Source organism: Rhinoraja longicauda, unplaced genomic scaffold (assembly GCF_053455715.1).
Source record: "Rhinoraja longicauda isolate Sanriku21f unplaced genomic scaffold, sRhiLon1.1 Scf000422, whole genome shotgun sequence".
Taxonomy (NCBI): Eukaryota; Metazoa; Chordata; class Chondrichthyes; order Rajiformes; family Arhynchobatidae; genus Rhinoraja; species Rhinoraja longicauda.
This window is the reverse complement of record NW_027601639.1, coordinates 69,444-86,871: the sequence shown is the minus strand read 5'-3', so window position 1 is coordinate 86,871 and position 17,428 is coordinate 69,444. Positions and strand designations below refer to the sequence as shown.

The following is a 17,428-nucleotide window of genomic DNA, read 5'->3' as shown; positions in this document are numbered from 1 at the left end:
CTGTACCTGTCATTGCTATGGTGCTGACGCCATAAAACGCCATACCATAGAATGGAGGGGATGAATGGCCTACTTTTGTACTTAAACAATTAATTCTTGAGTAATCTGAGATAAAATTGATCAGAAATATATTGAACAGCTTCATCAGAATAGTCATTATAAGTGATGATGAACTATTTGTTTAGGAAAGGGAGAGAATCCAGGGAATTCTAGACTGGTGAGGCTCACATCAGTGGTAGGGAAGCTATTGAGAGAGTCGTTCATAGATACATAGATACATAGACAATAGATGCAGGAGTAGGCCATTTGGCCCTTCGAGCCAGCACCACCATTCAATATGATCATGGCTGATCATCCACAATCAGTACCCCATTACTGCCTTCTCCCCATTTCCCTTGATTCCGCTAGCCCTAAGAGCTCATTCTAGCTCTCTTTTGAATGCATCCAGTGAATCGACTTCCACTGCCTTCTGAAGCAGAGAATTCTATAAATTCACAGCTCTCTGTGTGAAAAAGTTTTTCCTCATCCCAGTTCTAAATGGCCTGCCCCTTATTCTTAAACTGTGGCCCCGAGCCCTGCACTCCCCCAACATCGGGGACATGTTTCCTGCATCTAGCATGTCCAATCCCTTAATAATTTTATGTTTCTATAAGATCTCCTCTCATCCTTCTAAATTCCAGCGAATACAAGCCCAGTCATTCCATTCTTTCATCATACACCATCCTGGGAATTAACCTCATGAACATATGCTGCACTCCCTAAATAGCAAGAATGTCCTTCCTCAAAATAGAATCACCTCCCATTTGGAAGAGAATGGGTTAATTAGGGAATTCAATAGTCAATAGTCGTTTATTGCATGGAATTCAATGTGGCAGGTCTTTCTTACTAATGCAACACAGCTGATTGATAAGGGTAGGGCGGTAGATGTCATCCACATGGGATTTAGTAAGGAATTTGATAAAGTCCTCTATGGTAATCTGATCCAGATGATGAAGATGCATGTGGGATTAACGGTGACTTGATCGTAATTATATATGTATATAAGTGGAGCTCCGCAGAGACCTGTGCTGGAAATCCATTTATATTTATATATAAATCCAGGTATAAAGATTTTACACAGAGGCTGGTGAGTGCCTGGGACGCACTGGTGGTGGTGGTGGAGGCAATAATGTAATTTAAGAGGCTAATGCACATGGATATGCAGCGAATGGAGGGATATACACTGCAGGCAGATAAATGTTGGTCTTGGCATCATGTTCAGCACATACATTGTGAGATGAAGGGCCTGTTCCCATGCTGTACTCTTCAATCTTCTATGTTCTAAATTACTCTAAATAACTAAATTTCTAAATTTAGTTACTCAACCAAACCAAGGTTGGTTGACATCCTAAATAAAGCATTGTTATCTTGACAAAGAGTATGTAGTAAGGGGAAATAAATTACCACCATGGAGAAATTTGCCTTTCTCATGTTACAGATTTCCCAAAAAATTTTGATCAGAAACATAATGAAAATTTCATGGGAACAGTAATTAGGTTACAAGTGATGATGAGCTCGTTTTGCAGATCGTGCACCTGCAAATGTGTTAAATCGTTAGTTATTTGGCATGCATAGTGGAAACAGATTATAGTAATGATACAAAACATTGCAGTGAAATAATAATTGTCTCTGTAGTAACAAATTCACTGTTGGCAAAAAAAACCAGAATAATACATAGATGAATATTTCTTGAATAATTTAACTGGATGTGCATTTGGAACATTTGAGTTTTATAACGGTTTGCTGATTGAGTATTGAGTCAAGTTCTCTGCAGTTGTTCACCATCTTGAACACAGCATGATAAATCATAAAAGCAATGGTGCAGCTGTTTTTAATTGAGAATTGTTGAATAAATTGGAATTGTATAAATGTTCTGTTCCATTACATTTCTGTTTTTAATAAACAGCATTTTCATGTAAAACTGTATGCTAAAACTTTTGGCCTGAATATATTAACTATCACTGGATTTGGAGCAGTATATTTGTAAATAAATTTAGCTTGTTAACACTATGATTAAAGTAATTGCAACTCTCTTTGGATTTGAGTAACTGCAAATCCACACAGGATGAATTTATTTTCGGATGTCTCATGTAATTTGGTTACAATCAGTTTACAAATATATTTGCACATCCAGATCAAATTGCATTTGTTTTTTTGTTGTTAAAACATGGTATTGTTTATTCCCAAATTAACCCATCAAAGAAAGAACTAAATTGGTAGGAGTCGGAAATTAAATAGAGCTCTGTCGAGAATGTTAGGATAAGGAATATAGGAGGGAATCACTTGCATCCTGTGTGTCACAAACTGGTATCATAGCAACAGCAGAATCTGGGTAACCTTAGCTTCATCAAAATGCCATCAGCAGTCTGCAACCTAAGTCAACAAATAGAGAACAAGCAACTCCAAAATAACAAGATGTGCTCCACTGTTCCAGACAGCAATCTAAAACCTCCCGATTTGTGATTTTATTTGTCAAGTGCATTTTGAATAATTTACTTGAAAAATTGGGAAACTGCTGAATTCGATCGATCTCTGACACAGTTCGACTACACTTGACTCTGACAAACACTGACAATGCTGAAAAGGTTATCGCCTTGACAGGCATTTTCTCTCAATATTGCGATAGCCATTGGTTTTGGACCACCAACATCAGCCAAGCCTTTCTGGGTAAGTTGGAAATTGTTCTATTTTTATCTGCAATATCTGAAGTGCTGAGTACAGTACATTCTCTTCTAACTTCAATTAACGGATTCTTTGATTTTTCTGAGCTAAGTCATGTGGTTAAACTAGTCATAGGTTAAACTTTATGGTATGGATTGCATAGTGTGGGTATTTAATGTTTGCCAACCAGTATTTCTTTTGACTGCCAGAGATGACAGTCATTAAAATCTAGTTTTCTGATATCTCATAAATAATATATATGTGTTTAATGGGACTGTTAATAAGATTGTTATGATTATTTTAACAGGGGAGGAGGGCATAACAATATAAAAACAAAATCAAGCAGGCCATTCGGCCTCTCCTGCCCATACCATCATTCATTAAGATAATGGCTAATAGCAATGCAATTTTCCTGCACTAGCCCATGATCGCCTGATGTCCTAAAACCGATCATCTCTGCTTAGAATTAGCTGACCCTCTACAGTCCCCCGGGTACAGAATTCCAAAGATTCGCACCCACTCCTGATTCATGATTTAGGACAAGGGCACTTTAATTTATTTACCTAAACAAATTGGAAACCTGCATTTGATTAGTACTGGTGTCAGGGGTGATGGGGCGAAGGCAGGAGAATGGGGTTGAGAGGGAAAGATAGAGCAGCCATGATTGAATTGGAGGGGTAGACTTGGTGGGCCGAATGACCTTATTCTGCTCAACTTTTGCCAAAATTAATTTCTCATCATCTCAGCCCCGTATGGTTCGTCCCTTACTATTAGATAGTCACCCTTGGTTGTTGACACATCAGTTAATGGAAACACCCATCCTTGTAGGAGACTGAGGGGTGACCTCATAGAGGTGCATAATATCATGAGGGCGTAGGTACGGTGAATGCAGTCATTTTCCCAGGGACGGGGATCAATAACTAGATGACATTGATTTAAGGTAAGAGGGAAACAATTTAAAAGGCAACTTCTTCACACAGAGGGTGATTGATATATGTAACAAGTTGCCAGAGAAAGTGGTAGAGGCAGATACAATAACTATATTTAAAACATATTTAGAAAGGTACATGGATAGAATATGTCCAGAAGTTTATAAATTCATGAGTCATTGGTGGGGAATTAGGCCATTCGGCCCATCGCATTTCCTCCACCAACAAATCACGGCTGATCTATCTTTCCCTTTTAACCCCATGTAAATACGGGCCGAATGTGGGCAGATGAAACTAGCTTAGCTAGGCATCTTGGTTGGCATGGATAAGTTGGACAGAAAGGTTTGTTTCCCTGCTGTTTTACTCTATGACATTGTTGGAATGACCTTTCTCTCTTTACAAGTCCTGCCTGATATGTTAAGTGTCTCCAGCATTCTCTGTTCTTATTTCAGGTTTTCAACATCTGCAGCTGCTTGCATTTTGCTGAATTAAAAATCTTCTCATTGCACAACATGAAATCTAAAATACGTATAAATCTGAAGAAGGGTCTCGACCTGAAACGTCACTCATTCCTTCTCTCCAGAGACGCTGCCTGTCCCGCTGAGTTACTCCAGCTTTTTGTGTCTATCTTCAGTTTAAACCAGCATCTGCAGTTCCTTCTTGCACATAAAATCTAAAATAGTCTACTTCCTCACTGGATAGTCAGTACCCTTATCTACAAAACAATCTCTTGTATAATCACGAGCTTGTGTTTTGTACATTGTTTGCTAATTTAGTTTGCCTAGTCTATATATAAACTAAAGTTCACTATAATTATTTTATAACCCTTGTTACATGTGCCTTTAAACTTCTGACTTATACCAGGCCCTACATTATTACTGAAGATAGGCACAAAATGCTGGAGTAACTCAGCGGGACAGGCAGCATCTCTGGAGAGATGTCCCTCATATTTCGCTTGGGCAGCTTATACCCCAGCGGTATGAATATTGTCTTCTTTAACTTCAAGTAACCCTTGCTTTCTCCCTCTCTCCATCCCTCCCCTTTCCCAATTCTCTGACCAGTCTGACTGTCCCTGATTACATTTTATCTCTGTTTGCTTTGTTGTTACCTTCTCCTAGCTAACAATGATCTGTTCCACATTTTCTTTGATTTCCCCCTTTGATGTCTCGTTCTCACACCTTACACTTCCTTATTCTCCCCCTCCCCTTCCCCTGACTCTGCCTGAAGAAGGGTCTCGACCTGAAATGTTACCCATTCCTTCTCTCCAAAGATGCTCCCTGTCCCGCCTTGTTATCCCAGCATTTTGCGTTTATCGTTGGTGTAAACCAGCTTCTGCAGTCCTTCCCATATTAGTACTATTGTTTAACAAATGTATCCACACTGTAAAATAATAAGCCTATACTTCATTAATAACCTTTGGATTTCATTGTTCACTGCAGAGAGGAAGTTGCCAATGACTTTGTAATAAAGGTGAATAACTTACTATTAAATATTAAATATGTGCCTGAATGATTTGCGTTCATAATTAAATACATTAGGTTGTATTTATCTGTCTATTTGCCATTCAATACAGTTGCACTTTATTGTTGGATTGCAAGAAACATTACTTGGAGGCCCAGGATGTTTTGGCATCATATCACAATACATTATATTTACATGATTCGACATTCATCTGTGATAATCTAACTGAAAAAGTTAATTGTTTAAAAGATGATACTGAAGTATGTGTGTTATTTCAGAGTGAGAAACTTACAATTAAACAGACCGACACAGAAAAAATGTTTGATTCAAGACAGGATATGGAGTCTATAATGACAACATTTATAGAACTAATTTCTTGTTTAGTTTCGTGCAGTTACACTAAAAACATGTGGAACTATGAGAATTTATATAATTGTCAACTTAGATATAGTTTTGTTCTTAAATTCTCCCATTTTTCTTACTTTAAGTTTTCAGCTTTGAAATGTTATGGAATATAGAGTCAATAGCTTTGCTATCAGAGAGGGTTTAAATAATGCAGAGAATTAAAGGGAATGGTCTTTCTGTGAACTTTGACAACTAAAAATCTATCTCATGTATTATTGTGTTTATCTCTCTTAATTGGTAAGTACAAGAGAATTACAGCCCTAAGTCACATTTAAATTACTAGGTGAATTTATTTGACTAAAGATGTACAAAAAAATAACTAACCATGCATGAAAATCATTTGCATTTATATACTGCCAGCCTTCTTTCTAACACAAGGAAAGGAAAATACTATGCCACATTCCGATAGGTGACATACTTTGTATGGAATGGTCTGAAGAAGGGTCTCGACCCGAAACGTCACCCATTCCTTCTCTCCCGAGATGCTGCCTGAGCTGCTGAGTTACTCCAGCATTTTGTGAATAAATCGATTTGAATAGAATAGAATAGTTCCTTTATTGTCATTGTAACATGAGCCATGTACAACGAAATTGTAAAATGTCAGCCAGTCAGTGCACCATTCAAACATTTCTAAAAGCTAACGATACATACAAGGTAAAATATTTTAAAACAGATAAACAACTAAAATAAATATCATGAAAATAGCACGCATAAACACCCAACCCTACATCCTTCTGTCGATTTCACAGTCTCTTATTATGTATCGCCCCTGCGTTCCTTGGCGGCTACATTTAGTGCCTTTATAGCAGTGGGGTAAAAACTATTTTTAAATCTGTTTGTCCTTGTCCTTGTAGATCTGTACCGTCTGCCTGACGGTAACAGTTCAAACAGGGAGTGTCCGGGGTGGGAAATGTCCTTTATAATACTCTGGGATTTTTTGATGCAGCGGGAACTGTGTAAGTCCTCCAAGGTAAGTAGAGGGCAGCCGACAATCCTCTGGGCGTTGTCAATGGCCCTCTGGAGCGCTTTCCTCTGAGCCGCTGTGCAGCTGGTGTACCATACGCATACACAGTATGTTAGGATGCTCTCAATGTAGCACCGATAAAAGGACAACAGCAGTCTCTGAGTGATGTTATTCTTCCTGAGCACCCTCAGGAAGTGCAGTCTCTGCTGGACCTTTTTCAGCAGCGCAGAAGTGTTCACGCTCCACGTCAGGTCCTCCTCAATATGGATTCCCAGGAAGCGGAAATCCGCCACCCTCTCCACACATTCCCCTCTGATAGATAATGGTACCATGTCCGTTTTATTCTTTCTAAAGTCTATTATTATTTCCTTTGTCTTTAAGGTGTTGAGGAGCAGGTTATTTTCTCCACACCACACTGTCAGCTGCTCCGCCTCATCCCGGTAGGCGTACTCGTCCCAGCATCTGCAGTTATTTTCTTATACTACTTGTATGGAATGGTGTTTTATATACTTTTTTTAATTCTTTTTTATTGCTTACGACTATTGAACTAAAATAAGAACTTTAAGCTCCATCTTCTAAAAGTTAACTGTACCGTAGAATATTTACAGAGATGTAAATATTGTAGGCTAGAAGACCAGCTCAATTTGAATAACTAGATGTTCAAAAATAACAGTTCAAGTTATGGCTGGTACAATTAAGTCATGGAGTCGTACTGTACGGAAAGAGGTCCTTCAGCCTAATTTGTCCATGCCGACTATTCTGAAAGCAGCTGGCTTTTCAATTCTGTACAGAGTAAGACTGGATTCAAAACAACTACACCAAAATCACAGAGGTGATACACAGAAACATAGAAAATAGTTGGGGGAGTCCAGAACCAGGGGCCTGGTCTAAGAATAAAGGGGAGGCCATTTAAAACTGAGGTGAGAAGAAACTTTTTCACCCAGAGACTTGTGAATTTGTGGAATTCTCTGCCACGGAAGGCAGTGGAGGCCAATTCACTGGATGAATTTAAAAGAGTTAGATAGAACTCTAGGGGCTAGTGGAATCAAGGGATATGAGAAAAAGGCAGGCACACGTTACTGATTGTGGATGATCAGCCATGATCACAATGAATGTCGGTGCTGGCTCAAAGGGCCAAATGGCCTCCTCCTGCAACTATTTTCTATGTTTCTATGTTTCTAAAATAGATGCAGGAGTAGGCCATTCGGCCCTTTGAGCCAGCACCACCAATCAACATGATCATGGCTGATCATGGCTGATCATCCAAAACCACACTTTTTGTCTCCCCTACCTGCACCTCAACCCCACAGCAACCCTGATCAGAATGGGGCAGCACGGTGGCGCAGCGGTAGAGTTGCTGCTTTACAGCGAATGCAGCGCCGGAGACTCAGGTTCGATCCTGACTACGGGTGCTGCACTGTAAGGAGTTTGTACGTTCTCCCCGTGACCTGCGTGGGTTTTCTCCGAGATCTTCGGTTTCCTCCCACACTCCAAAGACGTACAGGTATGTAGGTTAATTGGCTGGGTAAAAATGTTATAAAAAAAAAAAAAATTGTCCCTAGTGGGTGTAGGATAGTGTTAATGTACGGGGATCGCTGGGCGGCACGGACTTGGTGGGCCGAAAAGGCCTGTTTCCGGCTGTATATATATGATATGATATGATATGATATGATCACATTGAATGGCGGTGCTGGCTCGAAGGGCCGAATGTCCTCCTCCTGCACCTATTGTCTATTGTCCATTGTCTATTGATCCGAACTGACTGGAGATATTCCCGTTGTTCTATTAAGCACTGCCCCAACCTTTTCTTCAATTTAAAAGTAGCCTTTTTTTCTCCAAGAAGACATTCAGATCCCTTTGCAGCATTCAGTAACCCCCGTCTCAACAGTAATGGGCATTACGCAGTGGCATGGCTGGTAGAGCTGCTGCTGCACAGCACTGGAGGTTCAAGTGCAATCATAAAGTCAGATACAGTCTGTGTGAAGTTTGCACATTCTCCCCTTATGCATATGAGTTCGTCTGGGTGATCCAGTTTCTTCACACATCCCAAAAGTATCATGCTTTGGTAGCTTAATTAGCGACTGTAAATTGTCCTGGTGTGCAGGTGAGTGGTAGAATCTGGGAAGAGTTGTGGGGAGAATAAAATTATGATTAATGAAGGATTAGTGTAAAAGGCTGACAGATGGCAGCCAAAGGGCCTGTTTCCCGGCTGTATTCTCTGTGAACTATGCACACTCTTTAAATAGATAACTTCACATTTTCCCAAGTTATACTTAGATCATCTATTTTTACATAGAAATTGCGAATAAATAATTTTTGGGCGTGATTTGAGTCTCACCCATCAGGATAGAGAGTGGGCTCATCTTGGCATGATTCACTCTTGTATGGTTGCCATTTTCTGAGCATCATTTGATGGGTCAAATGGCCCAATTCTACACCTATCACATGATAATTTGCGAGCAGGGAAACACCATCAAGTGTGTATGACATTCACTTCTATCATACTGATAGAAATTAAACGAATGAAGTCTATCTTCTATATCTTCTATCCTCACTCATGGTCAAATTAGAAGCAAACTTCACAAGAAATTACTGAGCAGATGTGAATTAAAGTGTCCTGTTGGAGATATTGCTATTTTGCTCTCTGCGTGTGCCTGACTACTGCTCTGTGCTCTGCAAATGTCAATGCTTGGTCTCATGCTGCTTACTGAAAAAAATGAGAAGACATGTACAGTACATGCTGTGATCTCTGCAGGCTTGTGAGTCCATGGCTCACAGCAGCATGGATCCGCAAATGGGAAAAGATCAACTGGCATCGGTGACTGAAGTGGGAGGGAGGGGAAGATTGTGTCGCCACCGACATTCAACAATTCCCCAGGTCTGTTTTCCCTCACCTCTACGGCAGCTTTTTGATTCTGCACTAAGGCTGCCTTGGATATTGTACCATGGCTATCATATCGATATTCAGCGGTCAGTGCAGGAATAAACAGCATCTTTAGTTTTTCAATAATGCTGTCATCAGGAAATGCACAAGCATTGTGCTAAAACTGCGGGAAGGGGGAGGAACATTTTAACCATTTCTCATGTGTACATTTAATTTGTATAAGTCTGTCAGGGTGCCTGGGCTAACCCCATGTAATGCTCCAAGAATAGGTGATATTCAATTTCCACGCACTGGTGCCCAATTGACTTTTCATCCTACAATGGTAATATACTCGGTCTCTTTACCCAGGTTATTTTATTAAATAATAAGTAGTTGAGACCAGTTCTGATTCCTATGTTACACCTTAGGTTACAGTTTACCAATCTGAACATTATACATTTACCTGAACCCTCGGCTCGGTTAGTTATCCAAAGCTCCATCGTTGACACTATGTTATCCCGGTATCCTGAGTTCTAACGTGTGGCACTTCATCAAATGCACTTTGAATAGTCAAAATACATTACATCCACTGGTTTATCACACTGCTCATTATATCCTCAAACATGCTTTCCCTTCTTAACACCATATTGATTTTGCTTAAATGTACTATGAACTTCCAAATCTTATGCTGTGCCTTCCTTCAAAATGCGTTCCTTCATTTTCCACATGCCAGATGTCAGGCTTATGAGTCTAAAGTTTCCTGCTTTCTTTTTCTCTTCTTTTTTGAATAGGATGTTGTGTTGAATGGTGGTACCTTGAGCAAAAAACAAAATGTTGGAGGGTCTCAATGGGTCAGGCAGCATCCGTCGAGGGAAATGAACAGATGGCATTTTGGGCCAGGACCTTTCTTCAGACAGATGAAGTAGAGAGAAGATAGTTGGTAGAAAGTCATGAGGGGAAGGGGTGGGACAAGAGCCAGAGATATGTGGATCCAGATGAGGAAGTGTTATATTTCTGGTTTTCCCATCCACTGGGACATTTTTTAAGAAATAGAGAATTTTAGAAATTCACAACCAATGAATCCATCATTTGAACAACAATTATTTTATAGAGAATGAAGCATATCAAGTCCAACAAACTTGTCAGTGTTTAGTTCTATTAATTTGCTTAACACCTTTTCAATGGCAAATATGATTGTTTTAACTTCCCTGTTTAAAGGTATTGGTATTTGTTTATTATTGCCGCATGTACCAAGATACACTGGAAAAAATAGTTTTGCATGCTATCCAGGCAAATCATACTGAACATGAACACATTAGGTAGTGCAAAAGAGAATACAAACAGAGTACAAACTATAGTGTTACTGCCACAGAGAGAGTGCAATAAAAAACAAACTTTTGCTCGTTGATTTACGCTTTTATCAGGATGCTTTCAGTGTTTCCCTTCGTGAAGAAAAACAAATATTTGTTCCGGGTCTGGGCCATTTCCTTATTTCCAACTATGAATTTGTAAGTCTTACCTCTTAAGATGTAACATTCACTTTGGTTACACTTTTTACATAAACTTGTAGAATGATGTTTTTCATTGAATCATGAATTGTTAGAAAAACAGAGGCTTCTAATTGTGTCACCTGAGCTGTTCCTGACTCTTTCATAGACACAGCATTGGCAATTCACGAATAAACTTTTTTTTCTTTCAGGCATGGCTCTCAAGTGAATGGATTATGATAGCAACAGGGGGCATTCTTCGTATTACTGCCAGGACAAACAATTCCTTCCAATCTTGTCGGCGTACAAATAAATACAGAAGGAAAGTATCCAAAACAACTAAAAATAATGTGGTAATATTGAAAGCCAAATTGAAACTGTGTTCTATTCCAGGGCTAATTACTGCATTTGGGATCTTGGTAATGTTGGGAGGAATTGTAATGGTAATAATGGGTTATTGGCCCCTAGCTTATAAGATTTGCAAAACCATATCTCATAATGCCACGAGCAATAATATGACAGCAGAGACCACAACCTTGGAGATTATTTCTGGATTTATGGCTGGCTCTGCACAGTCTGACAAGCTGAAGATTTTTGGACCATTGGTTATAGGAATTGGAATATTTCTCTTCATCTGTGCCAACGCAGTTCTTCATGAAAGTAGAGACAAGAAAACTAAGATAATTAACATGCAAGATATCTATTCTACGGTGATAGATATTCAGAGCAAAGAGAAAAAGGCATATGGTCCTAATGGAGTTGTGAATTATGTGCAGTGCAAAAGTATGTATAATCTGAAACTTCCAGATTCCCACAACACAGTAAAATTGGCTGAAGGTGCATGTCAGTCACCTACTGCAGATGATATAAAAACGATGTGATCTAATTAAAAAGAAAAACAGGAACATTGCAATTACTTTGAAAAGCAGGAACGATTTAACCTCCAAGAAAAAATAACATTATCATGGAGTACTTACAGAAAAAAAATATTAAGAATAAAAGAAAGAAAATGCCCACATCAAATGGATCTGAATACCATGTTACTTTTGTTGATAATCTTATTCCCCCCACAAGGGCAATGAACAGATCAGTTTACAACAGCGAAGACACAAGATCTTCCAATGATAATAAAGCACAGATGTAAAAAAAATATGAATAGTTTGAATAAAACCTGATCATATACATCCATCATTTCTACTGACATTTCTTTCTAGAGAGAATGAAGGCTAGTACATCATCCCAGAGCAACAATTGGATTCATTTGAAAAAACAGTGCCTCAGCTGAATGTTTTCAATTCAATAAAGATGGCATCAAGGATGCAACTTCAAATGTTGTCTGGTTTGATCATATTCAACTGATATCCATCAAACTCTTGTAAAGAGTCGCACTCTCATCGAGAACAATAGTTCCCTCAACATTTTATGTCTTTATTTCTATCCTCCAGACTTTAGAAACCACCCTTCCCAATAACAATATTCACCGAGAAGAAACCTTCAGTAGGTCACAGTCAGATGATGGTTTGTGGTCAGGAAGTCAAGGATCCAATGGCAGAGGGGTTGCCTTCTCCTAGGTCCAGGCTTTTGGAGATGAGTTTGGTTCAGATTATAGTGTTAAAGACACAGTCAATAAACTGGGGTCTCCATAGATGTCCTTGTTATCTGTTTGTTCAAACAAAAAGTGAAAAGTCTTGATAATAATATCTGCCATGAACCTATTATGATGGTAGGTGAGCTGTGGTAGAGCTAGTGTGTGAGGGACTGGAGTTAATCTGTGCCATGACCAATCTCTCAAAACACCATGATGGTGGATGTCAGAACCACTGATAGTAGTCATTAATGCTGGCCATGAGACAAGGGAGCAAGTACTTTGAAGTCTCGTATATTGTTGAAACATTCATTTTTCTTACTGATTTATGTTATCAAGGATTACAACAGAAACCTGCTTGAGCATTACATTTATTTATTGCATCGTTTGTGCTAATTAGATTCCCATTTAATTCATCAATAACACTATCAATGTACGAAAGAATATATACAAAGCCATTCCCTTTGACTTCTTTTTAATGCTGGCTATCTCACTTTTCTTTGGCACCAGGACGATTGTGGCCTTAAAATAGGAGGGAACATCAGAATGGTGCAGGGTTAAAGGTAACTGAATATTCCTGTCACCTGGTCCACTGAGACTCTGAGGACGTGACTGGGAACACCACCCATGCCAGTTGCTTTCCATGGGTTCACTCTCAGGAAGACCTATCTAACATCTGCAGCAGTGACCGTGGGTACAGGTGTGCCCAAGACTCGGGGAGAGTGATATCATTCCACTGGCCTTCTTTATTTTTAGTTTTTTTAATTTTAGAGATACAGCGTGGAAACAGGCCCTTTGGCCCACTGAGTCAGTGCTGACCAGCAATCCCCGCACATTAACACTATCCTACACATACAGGGGACAATTTACACTTATTACAAGCCAACTAACTTACATACCTGTACGTCCTTGGAGTGTGGGAGGAAACCGAAGATCTCGGAGAAAACCCACACGGTCACGGTGAGAACGTACAAACTCCGTACAGACAGCACCGCTCATCACCTGGCCAATACCATGCCTACAGTGAAGCATGGTGGTGGCAGCATCATGCTGTGGGGATGTTTTTCAGCGGCAGGAACTGGGAGACTACTCATGATCGACAGAAAGATGAACAGAGTAAAGTACAGAGAGATCCTTGATGAAATCCTGCTCGAGAGCGTTCTGGACCTCAGACTGGGCCGGAGGTTCACCTTCCAACAGGACAACGACCCAAAGCACACAGCCAAGACAATGCAGGAGTGGCTTCATGACTAGTCTGTGAGTGGCCCAGCCAGAGCCCGGACTTGAACATCTCTGGAGGAACCTGAAAATAGCTGTGCATCGATGCTCTCCATCCAACCTGACAGAGCTTAAAAGGATCTGCAGAGAAGAATGGGAGAAATTACCCAAATACGGATGTGCCAAGCTTGTAGCGTCATACCCAAGAAGACTTGAGGCTGTAATCGCTGCCAAAGGTGCCTCAACAAAGTACTGAGTAAGGTTTTGCAGGGCAATCGCTGTAGCGCTGTAACCCTTGAGTGCGCTGGTCATCACAGGAATGGAGAGGAGAAGAGCCATCAAGAATACCACAGAGGCAGCGGAGAAAGCCTCGAGATCAGGAGAGGATCTGGATCAGGAGAGGAGGTTCATGGGGTGGAGCGAATGCCACCTGAACACAAGTTGTGGTCTGATCAACCACGGCTGGGTCGCCCTGGCGAGGGTGTCTGATGTTGAAAGACCTGAAACACCCAAGGATCCCAAGTTACATCATGTTCAAGAGCATCAAGAGATGTATTTTTCAATCAGTAAAGGGTCTGAGTGAGTACTAATGTAAATGTGATATTTCAGTTATTTCTTTTTAATTACTTTGCAAACATTTCCAAACACCTGTTTTGCCTTTTTATTATGGGGTATTGTGTGTAGATTGATGATTAAAAAAAAAGAATTTAATTCATTTTAAAATAAGACTGTAACGTAGCAAAATGTGGAAAAAGTGAAAGGGCCTGAATACTTTCTGAATGCACTGTATGATGAGCGTTTGTTGGCACTGGGCCTGTACTCGCTGGAGTTTAGAAGAATGAAGGGGGACCTAATTGAAACATACTGAATAGTGAAAGGCTTGGATAGACTGGATGTGGAGAGGATATTTCCACTAGTGGGAGAGTCTAGGACTAGGCATAGCCTCAGAATTAAAGTACATTCTTTTAGGAAGGAATTGAGGGGAAATTTCTTTAGCCAGAGGGTGGTGAATCTGTGGATTTCTTTGCCACAGAAGGGTGTGGAGGTCAAGTCAATGGATATTTTTAAGGCAGAGATACTGTATATTCTTAATTAGTACAGGTGTCAGAGGTTATGGGGAGAAGGCAGGAGAATGGGGTTAGGAGGGAGAGATAGATCAGCCATGACTAAACGGCGGAGTAGACTTGTTGGGCCGAATGGCCTAATTTTACTCCTATTCCTTATGACCTTATGACAGAGGAACGAAGTGTATCAATATTATACTTTGAAATTTGGTATATCTTTGAATCATTCCTTTTTTCTTATGGATTTGCTGTATATAGTCCAATTGTTAAGGATTAAGACAGAGATTTGCTTGAATTATATTTACTTATATAATTTATGCTAATTAAATTCTCAATTAATTAATTAATAACATTGCTAATGTATCAAATAATATATTCAAAGCCTCCCTTTGACTTTTTTTTGTTCTTACTGTATATTTCCAGATAGTTAAATAAAAAAGAAAATGGGAAAGAGAACTGGGTCATATCAGAGTAATACTGTAAAAACTAAAGATCTTGTATTTTTAAATTCTACACCTAATTATTTTAAGTGCCCCCTTTAGTTATATGTTGATATTACAACAGTACAATCATGACTGGTAAATATTGATGAAATATGAATATTTAATTCAATGTCACGGTTTGTGAATTGAATTGATCCATGAATGCCCAGGAGTTATAGCAGACTAAAAGTTAAAACTGATGATGTGCCTAATTATTATAGATGGGAGAAAGTTACTAAACTTAGATAACAATCACAGTACTAGGAAAGACACAAAATTAATAAGCCTGAAGACTTTCAATTACATGTTCTTTTTCTCTCTTTTTGCACTGACTAACAAAATCAATTCTCAGAAAATGCAATTAATGCCTTCATTGTTCACTCCTTACAATGGATCTGGGTACACAGAATCAGTACTTTATGAAACATGATGTTTTCTGGATACTGTTACAAAAGAGCAATTTGTAAAGGCAATGGTCCTAGGTGCCCATTCTGCTTCAGTTATTGTGAACAGGAGAAGTTTGGGATATAGTCTCAAGGAGCTGATCTGGTCTGTGGACTGAGGGCATCAACAGGGAGGAGTGAGAGTGGGAGCCTTTACTGCTCATGATGAGATAAAGAAAGAATCCATCTGAAGGAAGATCCAAATTTAGGACCCTTTAAAAACGTGTAAAGCCTACATTATTTACAAATCTTTTGCACTGTTATCTTCTAATGCTCTTACCGAGCAGCTTCTGTGAGCATGTACAGTACATCATTAGAATCATGAGAGTTCCAGCTCAAATAATTCAACGATTCTTTATTATCACACTACATACGTACAGTCTTGTGTTTGCATACAGTTCACTCAAGTATTGCTATACCTGGACACAATTGTTAGTTCATACAAAATGCATAGAAATCGTCCAGCTGAGACCGCATGCAAGAGTTGCCAGGTTGGGCGCCAGGCCAGTCTACACGCTCAATCTTCCGAAACTGTGCCCAATCCAGGCAAGGTCCAAGCTGCTGCAGGACGTCCAGCCGTCGCCTCCATCTGGATCATCCAGCGAGCTGTCATCCCTCTCCTTGTCCAGCCACCTTCAGCTTTTGTGTCCTGGGGGTGCTTCCTGCAGCCAACCTTAAGGGTGCGTAAGGTAAGACCCTGGTTCACTCTCTGACTGGCCCTCATTTTTACGACTGCCATTGCAAACTCCCGCAAATCCCCCTTTCCGGTTCTCGGGGAATGAGCCAGGGCCGGGTCGACGGTTTTCCGCTGCAGGCCGCGGTCCACCGATCCTTCTCCTGGCCGCGCGGCCCACCGTTCTTTCAAAGAGCACCAAGTACCTCATCGTAACATTGAGCCAAATCTTTTTTGTCTGTTATTCCCTCACCATCCGCCTGCCGTCTCAGATCAAGGTGAAGAGTGCTGGGGATGGTCTGTGCTCTTCAGTTACAGCAAGACAACCAGTAAGATCCAAGCCCCCAACATCAATTGTTATCATAGTGATCTGCATTGGTATTTAACCAACCTGATCTCCCGGTGGCTGAGCACTTCAACCCCTCCCATTCCCAGTCTGACCTTTCTGTCATGGGCCTCCTCCAGTGCCATAGTGAGGCCCACCGGAAATTGGAGGAACAGCACCTCATATTTCACCTGGGCAGCTTGCAGCCCAGTGGTATGAACATTGACTTCTCCAACTTTAGATAGTTCCTCTGTCCCTCTCTTCCCCTCCCCCTTCCCAGATCTCCTACTGTCTTCCTGTCTCCAACTACATCCTTTCTTTGTTCCGCCCCCCTGACATCAGTCTGAAGAAGGGTCTCGACCCGAAACATCACCCATTCCTTCTCTCCTGAGATGCTGCCTGACCTGCCGAGTTACTCCAGCATTTTGTGAATAAATACCTTGCATTGGTATTACAATAATTATCCCTATGCAAAACCTCTGAAGGTGAATATTTTTAAGTTCCACATTGATTATTATTCTAATTGTTGAGATATTTTGCTTACCATCAACAGTGTTTATATCCCCACAATCATCTGGATTGGAACCTAAGAATAATACTTACTGCACTCCATCTTCAAAGTCAGACAAATATCAGCCATATTTCTAGCGCAGTGTTTTTGTTTGTTGACAGAGACTGCAATCAGAAGTTTACTATAATTATGGAACTAAAGGCAAGCTGGTCTCCCCACCTGCCAGCAGCAACCCATCTTGTAAAAATTAAATTTTAATATATCCATCATGGGGATTGTTTCAGAATGTCACTAGTGTGGATGAATTATGGACTATCA

At 40.2% G+C, this 17,428-nt stretch overlaps 1 protein-coding gene across 1 annotated transcript; it reads left to right on the top strand.

Annotated features, from left to right (window-relative positions):
- The first annotated feature begins 2,402 nt into the window (after positions 1-2,402).
- LOC144590949 (transmembrane protein 200C-like) lies at positions 2,403-12,110 on the top strand. The gene is made up of 2 exons (XM_078395310.1): positions 2,403-2,706; positions 11,022-12,110. The coding sequence occupies exon 2, from the start codon at positions 11,046-11,048 to the stop codon at positions 11,688-11,690; it is 645 nt and encodes a 214-aa protein (XP_078251436.1). The 5' UTR covers positions 2,403-2,706; positions 11,022-11,045; the 3' UTR covers positions 11,691-12,110.
- The last annotated feature ends 5,318 nt before the right edge of the window (positions 12,111-17,428 follow it).